Genomic DNA, 9,884 nt, shown 5'->3' with positions numbered 1-9,884 from the left:
GTTTAGGGCCGGAAAACCACGTTTACTCGTAAAGCACTTCGTTTCCAAAGAGCTCTAACGAACGTCATCTCATCGGGTTCTCTCCGGGCTGAACTGGCATCCAAGCCTCTGATTCCTTTTCATGGCTTCGGTGGGGAAGTGAGTTTCTTCGGGTTAAATGAGACTTTTTTGAACATCCGCTCTTCGGGGTGGGGTTGCTTTTCTCGGCCCCCGTCTCCCGCCCAGACCCCGGCCCGGCCGCCCGGCCCCCGCCTCGTAGGACACGGCGCCGCCGGAGGAGCGTTCCCAACGCGCCCGACCCCACGAGCCTCTTCCTGGGACTCTCTCGGCTTCGACCTTTTCTCGGTGGTTCTTCCGGTTTCTCTCGCGCACTGTTCCCGCCTCTTCCCTTGCGCCGCCGGGACTTGAGGCGCTCTCGCGAGACTTAGGCCTCTTCCTAGACCGGCGCTCTCACCGAGGTATGTTGGCGGCCTTCTCTCCCGCGGACTTTTCCGCCGACTCTGAGGACTACACGTGTCGGAGTCCTCCCTGCATCGGCGGGCCCGGCTCACCCGGCGGGGATGCGGCCGATTACCCGGGCCGTGCCCCCCGATGGCTTCTGCGGGGTGGAGCGGGGCCGGGACCGGCGGGGGTCTGTGGCTTGGGGCCGCGGACACCTGAGCTAGGGCGCCCTGTACTTGCAGGAGAAGGCCATGTTCAGTTCGAGCGCGAAGATCGTGAAGCCCAATGGCGAGAAGCCGGACGAGTTCGAGTCTGGCATCTCCCAGGTGAGGGGAGGGCAGGGCCGGAGCCCCGGCGCGTGTTCCCCCCGCCCCCACGCGCGCGTTCCCCTCCCCAACAAGTGTCCGTCATTCTCCGGCAGCAAGTGCCGCCCGCGCCCCGGCACCAGCCCCCCCCCCCCCCCCCCCCCACGGCGCGTGTCACCCCGGGTGGAGGTGGGGACGCGTCCGGGAGGAGGCCCCGAGTGTGTGCACGTGGGCGGTGCGGGCGCCCCGCTGAGGGTCGGCTCCGGCCGCTTCTCTCTCCAGGCCCTCCTGGAGCTGGAGATGAACTCCGACCTCAAAGCCCAGCTGAGGGAGCTGAACATCACGGCGGCCAAGGTAACGGGGGGGTTTATGCCGGGGGTGGGGGTGGGGGTGGTCGTAGGCGGACCGTCCGCGGGGCGCGGTGGCGGGATCTGCCGCCTGGCCCCTTCCCGCGCGCCCCGTGCAGGTGCGGCCATGCGGGTGGGGGGACTGCCCCGGGTCGTCTTAAAGGTGGCACAGTGTGCGGGGAGGCGCACTGTGGGTCAGAGACCTGGCCGAGCCGGCCGTCCCCCCTCCCTGGTCCTGGAAGGAGCACCTCGCAGAGAAAATCTGAGGCTTGGCCTTCATAACCGGGGCATGTTGGCAGCGAGAACAACGCGCTTCCTTCCCGCTTGTTCCCGGGGCTTCTCTGCTGCAGCCTTTACGGGTCTACTTTCCAGGCTGCCGGTCTGGACTCCGTGTCGGGGGAAATTCACTTTTTCAAATTCCCGTCTTTAGTTTAGGAGCTGCAGCGCGTGTGGACGGGGTTGGAGGTTGCCCACGGGACAAGCAGCCTCAGTTCGGGTTGTGCACTTTACCTCCTGGAGCACAGCGTTGCCCACGCATCGTTGCGTGGGGTTTGTGAGGGAGGGGAGACGGAGGGCTGGCCCTGGCGGTGGGAAAGCGCGGGAGGAGGGTTTCTTTAAAATTTTGGTGTGCTAGAGTATTTGACCACGTTCAAGCCGAGTGTTCGCGCTCAGCGCTGGGCTCGGGTGGGAAAGATGGGCGTGTGAACTCAAGGTCACGCTGGTGGTCTGTGTTCTTCCTTCAGGAGATCGAAGTTGGCGGTGGTCGGAAAGCTATCATCATCTTCGTTCCCGTTCCTCAACTGAAGTCTTTCCAGAAAATCCAAGTCCGGCTCGTGCGTGAGCTGGAGAAAAAGTTCAGCGGGAAGCACGTGGTCTTTATTGCTCAGGTGTGTGTTGTCCTGGTGAATGTTTTGTTTTGGGAATTTTGTTAAAATCACTTGTGTTTCACTTTGTGTTTGCGGTAGATTAAAGAGATAAGTACATTTCTGCTGTTAACGTGAAAATGGCTCTCCACGTTTACAAGGGCGTGAATGTAGTGCGTTTACGAGGGAATTAGGGACGTGTGGTGGGTCTGAGCCGTGGTTTGTCTGCAGGACAGAATTGAAGCGGGCGGCTGTATGCTTTGGGAGGAAAGCAGATGGTGAGGAATAGTTCCTGGAAAGGGGCCCGTAGTCAAGAAAGGTGGTTGTGTTTTTTTTTTTTTAAGTTCAGATCTGGCCTTGGTGCAAACAGATGTGTGGGGGAGAAATGCCAGAGTGACAAATTTAACTAGCCTGTGGCTCCGCAGGCGTGTTCCTACCGTGGCGGGCCTGGCATTGTGGCAGGTGTGCAGTATTTGGGGCTCAAATCAGGAGCGAGGGATTTTTTTTTCTGGCGCTGTTTGAATATATTCTCTGGATTCTGAATGAATTAATGAGAAATCGGGGAATTCTCAGTAGCTTGTTTGGTCTGGGTGGTTTGACTTTCGCAAACTTTGAATTTATTGTTATTGCCCTTTGCCTTTTAAAGCACTTTGACAGTTGCCAGCTTTCTGCTAACGTGAGGTTTTTCTTTTTCCACGGTAATCTTCACAGAGGAGAATTCTGCCTAAGCCAACTCGAAAAAGCCGTACAAAAAACAAGCAAAAGCGTCCCAGAAGGTGAGTATTTTATCAGCATCGAAAAAGTGTGCTGTAAACCCCTTATGAACAACTCCTTATCTGCTCGGTTGTTTGTACTAAGATTTTGGTAGGTTGCTTTTTTATTTTAGTTTTTATTTTATTTTATTGATTAAAAAATTTTTTTGACATTTATTTACTATCGAGAGAGAGAGAGACACGGTGTGAGCAGGGGAGGGGGCAGAGAGAGAGAGAGAGACAGACAGACACAGAATCCGACGCAGGCTCCAGGCTCTGAGCTGTCGGCACAGAGCCCGACGCGGGGCTCAAACTCACAAACTGCGAGATCATGACCTGAGCCAAAGTCGGTCGCCTGACCAACTGAGCCACCCAGGCGCCCCATGTATAAATGTTTTAAAATGAATTCTAGAGTAAGAATTACATGTTTACATAGGTAGAATGAATAGGTCGTTGCTCTCAGAAGAGAGGGTTTTCTCCAATTCTTTGGGTAAAGGACAGGAACAGTGAGGGGGTCCTCAGTGCAGAGCTGTGGGATCAAGCACACTGGATGTAGCGGAGGGGGCTGAGATGGGTCTTTACGTTTTAGTTTTGCAGTGAATTAAGGCTAAGAAATTAGGCACATTTTTCTGTTGCTGACATCAGATTAGAAGTGTTGCTGCGGTTATACATGCTCACGAACGGTGTTCTTTAAACTTGATCGGCTTAGGGTTTTCTGGCCTAAACTCAGACTGAGAGTTGCTGGCTCCTTGATCTGGGCCTTTTGGTGTGTTGTTGAAGTCTCGTTTCACAGAGTTGGATTATTGAAGCCCTGCAGGCCCTGCCCTGGGGACCATTTGGGAAACTCCTCTGGTACCTGTGTGACCTCCAGGTGAAGTCGGTACTGTGCCTCGTATCCTTACTTCTAAAGGGATGAGGAGAACGGACCCGAGGCTTGGAGAGTTGCTCTTTTCAGCCAGACCAGTAATGCTGGGCTGTTTTTAACTTTATCTTGTTTGTAAAACCACTTGAATAAGGGGTGGGACTCGAGTCTTCCAGGCAGATACTTGCTCCTGTGGGAGAGGAGTGGGGGAGGGAAGGGCAGGGGCCACACTTTCTGGAACTTGCATCTTGGGCTTCAGTACTTTGAGCCTGATCCTGGGCAGTTGGAGTAACATAAGGATTCAGGGAATTTTTGGTGTTCCGGGTAGTTTGTGACCCCGAGATCAGATACGCGGGGTGGTGGAGAGCACGCGGGCCGTGAGAGCCAGCGTCGGTACTGGGAGTGAGAACGGAGCCTTCGCTCTGAGGGCAGCTGCTGCAGGACTGACCCCACCCACAGCTCTGGCCGTCCCCCGTCCCAGACGTGTGTTTCCACCTCGGCTCCGGGGACACGACTTCACCACGTCCCTGGTGACCTGCCCCCCACACGTGGGGCCTTCTGTGCTCCTGCGCGAAGCCCTAGGTGACCAGCCGCGGCCCTTCACCGCTTCCCAGCCTGACCTCCTGCCTCCACGGTTCTTCTCCTTCAGTACTCGGCTTTCTCCCGTACATGTGAGGTCCTGAGACTCACTTCTTTTTGTTCTTGTTCTTGTTTCTAATCTATAGCAGGGTTTCCGTTACTGCTCTGAGCCTGTTCCGTTCCTGGGGCTCGGGATGGTCAAGGTTGCATCCCCGTCCCTCCTGTTGTAATAGACCGTGTTGGAGTCAGAAGATGCGCGGCCGCTGTGATTCCATTCTGATTTACGCTTTAAGGGGGAGGGTAGACACATGTCCGTGTTTGTGTTCTTCCTCGTACTGTGGGGAGAAGCTTAACTGGGGCGGCATCCTTGTCATTTGCTTTCTGAGAGGTGATGCGGGATTTGGGAAGTGGCTTTCCCTTGAGCCTGCCGTCCGTGGCCGTGGAACAGGAAGCCCTCGGGAGGCATCCGGGAGCCCCTAGAAGGTGTGACGTGTGCGTAGGAACTGGCAGCTCTGAAGCACAGATGAGGGGAACACGGTCTCGGACCTGCTGGGGGCGAGCGGACCTGATGGGCTCTGTGACACAGGTGCCTCTAAACCTGAGGGCCGCCCCTTCTTGTCTCATCCCAGCATCCCGCTAGCGCTCGGGGTTCGGAATCAGTTGAACCTCCTCGTCAAGCGGCCACGTGGGTCGTGGACTTGACGCGGTGTCAGGGACGCGAGTGGGACAATCGCGGAGGCGTGCGTGGCGGGATGAGAGTGGGGCGTAGGAGCTGGGGACCGAGGTGCCCCATCCCGTCCCAGGGAACCAGGAGGAGCTTCGGAGGTCGTGGCGAGCTCTTGAAGGATCTTGTGTTAGGAAGTTACGTGGTCACAGGAATTTGTAGATAATTTGACAACTTTGGAGAAGGATGGCTTTGCAGAAGAGCGAGTGGTTAGGAGGTTACGGAGGTGTTCGGTCGAAAGCGTGCCCGAAAATAACACCTACAGCTGTGTGTAAAAGTGAAAGCCCTCCCTGCCTTCCCGCTCCCTGGAGATGATCACCGGGAGCGGCGTGTGTGGTTTATAAGGCGTCGCGTCGAACTCCCCCTAAGCTTTGAAGGAAAGTAGGTGTCGGTCGCCCTGTCTAGTTTGGCACCGGCCCTGGCGACGGATTAGATGTAAGTCGTCCGTGGGAAGCCCAGTGGTAACTTGGTTTAGGGGCCTGGGATTGGCCTTTTGCGTTGTTGACTTGGAAGGGGCTCACAGGAGGGCAGGCGTCGTAGATCCGGGCTTCTCACTTCCGTCGTTGGGCTCTTTCAGCCGCACTTTGACCGCCGTGCACGACGCGATCCTGGAGGACTTGGTTTTCCCGAGCGAGATTGTGGGCAAGAGAATCCGTGTGAAACTGGACGGCAGCCGGCTCATAAAGGTTCACTTGGATAAAGCCCAGCAGAACAACGTGGAACACAAGGTAATGGGGTGACCGCGTTGCGGGAGGGCCCGGACACAGGGAGGGCAAAGGGCGTGGCCTGTCTCCGGCGTCAGCAGAGCCAGCGAGCGTAAACCCAGGGCCAGCTTTGCTCCGTCGGAACCTCTGCGCGCTTCCCTTTGGATTCCGTGTCGGGTTTCACAGTGGGGGATGTTTTGAAAGTCAAAACTCTCTACCTTTTAAGTTACTAGGAACATTGGAAGTAAGGTAATTCCCCTCAGCGAGGCTGTGGATCCTTCTGGGGGTGAGATGTGGTGGTGTCAGAATCTGGGAGAGCTGTCCCTTCCCTTCATTCCCGGGAAAGCGTGACTGAGGTGGACGGTCCCCGGGCTCCCTCACGGGCTCAGAGCACCTCACTCGGGCACAGACCGTAGAGCCGTGTCCCTCAGCACCAGAGATGAGCTCGTCCCCAGCGTTGGCAGGCGGGCACGCCCTGCGTACCCCTCGTGCCCTGTGCGCCCGGCTGCTGAGGGGGGGGGAAGCCATGCAGGGCCCGGTTTCGCATAATCGTTAGGCTTTCAGATGAATGTGCATATTTAAGAGTTTTGTGACGAATTCTTTCTTTGCTCGTAGGTGGAAACCTTCTCGGGCGTCTATAAGAAGCTCACGGGCAAGGATGTTAACTTTGAGTTCCCAGAGTTTCAGTTGTAGACAAAACGATGAAATAAAACATTCACAGTATTCTGCTCTGGGCGTGGTTCTCAGAATTTCGGAGATGGGGATGCATTACCGGTAGCTTCCTGCACAGGCTGGAAGCTTCCGAACAGAGAGGGTGTCTGTGGGCCGTTCGGGGAAACGGGGTGCACGCGAGGGGTGTACCTGGAGTCGGTGATGTTGGAGGGGGCGGGACCACGTGAGATCCCCCCAAATGGCCAAGTATTGGCGCTTTGACAAGTTCATCCCAAAGATCCACGGGAACTGGAGCGCGAGTAATCGGGGCGACGGTACATCCTAGTCCCGCCGAGGTGCTCTACTCGGGTACCGTGTCTCCTGGAAAGTCCACCTCGAAGTTGAACTTCAGGGGCCCCCCGGCGGGGGTGGGGTGGGCCCAGTCACTGAAGTGTCTGACTCTTGATTTTGGTTCGGGTCGTGATCTCACGGTTGTGGGATCAAGCCCCACATTGGGCTCTGCACTGACAGTGTGGAGTCTGCTTGGGGTTTATTCTCTCTCTCTCTCTTTCTCAAAAATAAACATTTAAAGAAAACCACACGTGCAAGTTGACCCTTTTCTCCTTTGTGAGGGTACAGTTCAGTGGTCTCAGGTGCATACACTGCTGTGAACGTGGGATCCTGTGAGAACTGAGACGGCCCCTTGGGCGGCCCCCTGCTCCCCTTCCTGTGGAATCAAGTGTCCCGCACAGATCCGCCATCCGTGTTCCGCGCGACGGTCCGGTGTCCCTATGAGGAGAAGTTTTGGGGGGGGCGAAGCAGCAGGGGCCCCAGCTGTGCCAGCTCTCTCCCAGGTGGCTGGGGGAGGGGTAGGTGTCGAGTTCTGGGACACACGACTGCTAAGCCTCAAAACTGCCTCTCAGAGCCGCCCCTCTTCACTGGGGGGAAGAAACATCCTTGGAGGCAGCCCCAAGTGACCTTTTGCACCAAATTAGCCCTGCTAGGAGATTCGATCCCAGCTACACCGGGAGGCGAGCTGGTGGTAGTTCCCCATTTTGCAAGGTGAGGGTCGAGGCCATCCCAGACGGGCAGTTGGGGCTGTTTTAGGGAGGGCTCCCCTTGGTGCTGCCCCGGCTTGGCGGCTCAAGCTTTGCTCGGTGGCTGAGGGAGGAAGGCCTCCCCGAGGGGAGGCAGTCGCCCGGAACCCGGCTCTTCTCCGAGGACCCCATTTGCCGTTTCCTCACTCTACCGTCCCCACCGTGGTAAGCTCAGTGGCTCCCAGTTTGGGGTCAAGTTTGGTTTTCTCAGGCCCCGGATGATGTGCCGCAAGCGCGCCTCGCCCTTCCCTCGCCCTTCCCTGGCGCGAAGCCATCTTGGTTTCCGGGCTCTGCGTTTTTTTGCGCTGCTCTAGGGCCCCTGCCTAATTGTCTTCGACAACGTTTAGCATATACTTTGGTCTTCAGAAAATACCAGCTGAGGGGAACCTGGGTGGCTCAGTCGGTTAAGTGCCCAACCAACTTTACCCCAGGTCACCATCTCACAGTTCGCGATTTCGAGCCCCACGTGGGGCTCTGCTGACGGCTCTCTCAAAAAATAAACATCTAGGGGCGCCTGGGTGGCGCAGTCGGTTAAGCGTCCGACTTCAGCCAGGTCACGATCTCGCGGTCCGTGAGTTCGAGCCCCGCGTCGGGCTCTGGGCTGATGGCTCGGAGCCTGGAGCCTGTTTCCGATTCTGTGTCTCCCTCTCTCTCTGCCCCTCCCCCGTTCATGCTCTGTCTCTCTCTGTCCCCAAAATAAATAAAAAACGTTGAAAAAAAAAAAAAAAAAAACATCTAAAAAAATCTTAAAAAAAAAAAAAAGAGGGGCGCCTGGGTGGCTCAGTCGGTTAAGCGTCCGACTTCAGCTCAGGTCACGATCTCGCGGTCCGCGAGTTCGAGCCCCGCGTCGGGCTCTGGGCTGATGGCTCGGAGCCTGGAGCCTGCTTCTGTGTCTCCCTCTCTCTCTGCCCCTCCCCCGTTCATGCTGTGTCTCTGTCTGTCTCAAAAATAAATAAACGTTAAAAAAAAATTAAAAAAAAAAAAAGAAGTGACCAGTGCCCAGGATTTTAAGTGTGCACTTCATTAAACTGCGCGTGTCAGGCCTTTGGGGTCGATGGCCACAGTCCCGTAACCTGGGAGAATACTGCAGTTACAAGTTCCTAGTGATGGGGGTTTTGTGGGTTACATTCAGTGGTTGAGTCTTTAAATCAGATACCGAGTGGTCATGAAGCTTGCTACGTTCGGTCTCATTCTGTGGGAAACAAGATTGGTAAACTTTCCAGAAAGCTCCCAGAAATTTTTCTTTTAAACAATTCTGAATCTGTTGGTTTTTCTGATGACAAGTGACATTAAAACAAAATCCATGCCCCAAGAAAATACATTTTAGCACTTTGTGAGAAAACAATTGCTTTCGAGACTAGCGTGCGCCAAGGAACAAGTATATTTTGAGGTGGCCGCTGAGAAGCGCTTTCATTGTAGATAACGTGTCACCTGTAAAATCTGCGTACGGTAACAACTCGGAAAAGAATATTCTAACGCTTTTAAAAACTTCCAAAGACTCAGTTGACTTAGCATTCATTTGTTAGAAACTTAAATATCAAATCATTTCCAATTGCTTTATAAGAACAAAGATTACCCCAATACCAAGAAAGGTGGGAAATTTGGGTGTTGGCAAATGTAGTTGCCCAACTGACGAGGCATAGCCAGTGATGTGTTTCTGTTCACGTCTCTCTTTGGAAAAGCCTTTATCCACATGCAAAAGTATAATGGAATGTCAGCCGTCACCCAGCTTCAGCAGTTGGATGTTTTAACGGTCTTATTTAATCTACTCCCATCCCCTTTTATTTTTGCTGGGGTATTTTTTTTTTAATTTTTATCTTTTAATGTTTATTTTTGGGAGAGAGACAGAGGGTGAGCAGGGGAGGGGCAGAGAGAGAGGGAGACAGAATCCAAAGCAGGCCCCAGGCCCTGAGCTGTCAGCACAGAGCCCAACTCGGGGCTGGAACTCATGAACCACGAGATCATGACCTGAGCTGAAGTCGGCCGCTCAACCGACTGAGCCACCCAGGCGCCCCAACCGACTGAGCCACCCAGGTGCCCCAGATGTAACTTTCTGAATCTTCCTTTTCCCTTCAGCTTATGTATTAGTCCAGCCTTTAGTCCCTAATTCCTACAATATGGTAAAAGAACCGATAAAGGTATTTGAAGCTGCAAAGTTCCTTAGTGGAACATTTTCAACTTCTTGAGGCACTGAGATACATAAGTTTAGATCTCTTAACACTACACTTGACACTTACAAAAATTTGTGACAGTACAATAAAACCACATCTAATGAAAATAGAGACACTTCAATTATCAGAGATGGTTCTGGTCACAAAGATCGCTCCCATTGCTGGAGAAGCAGTTAGTGCCTTCAGCTCAGTCGGAATGTTCTCGCTGTAATCAAAACAGCAGCAACAGTGGGTGACTGATTATAAGGAAGTTTAGTCTGAATGCCTCTTCCTCCGGCAGTTACATTTTTACTCAGAATTCTATACAGAGAAAATCAAGTGCATGGTCTGTAGTGATGTATTTACGTGAGGGGTCTGTTGTATCCAGCACGCTACCCTCTGCTCCCAA

At 54.3% G+C, this 9,884-nt stretch overlaps 1 protein-coding gene across 1 annotated transcript; it reads left to right on the top strand.

Annotated features, from left to right (window-relative positions):
* The first annotated feature begins 350 nt into the window (after positions 1-350).
* RPS7 (ribosomal protein S7) lies at positions 351-6,300 on the top strand. Its single transcript, XM_042982581.1, has 7 exons — positions 351-458; positions 684-767; positions 1,029-1,100; positions 1,837-1,980; positions 2,668-2,732; positions 5,451-5,601; positions 6,193-6,300. Exons 2-7 carry the CDS (start codon positions 693-695, stop codon positions 6,268-6,270), a joined length of 585 nt encoding a protein of 194 aa, XP_042838515.1. The 5' UTR covers positions 351-458; positions 684-692; the 3' UTR covers positions 6,271-6,300.
* The last annotated feature ends 3,584 nt before the right edge of the window (positions 6,301-9,884 follow it).

The sequence above is a fragment of the Panthera tigris genome, chromosome A3, assembly GCF_018350195.1.
Source record: "Panthera tigris isolate Pti1 chromosome A3, P.tigris_Pti1_mat1.1, whole genome shotgun sequence".
Classification (NCBI taxonomy): domain Eukaryota; kingdom Metazoa; phylum Chordata; class Mammalia; order Carnivora; family Felidae; genus Panthera; species Panthera tigris.
The sequence above is the reverse complement of the archived record's forward strand: the minus strand, read 5'-3'. Positions and strand labels throughout refer to the sequence as shown.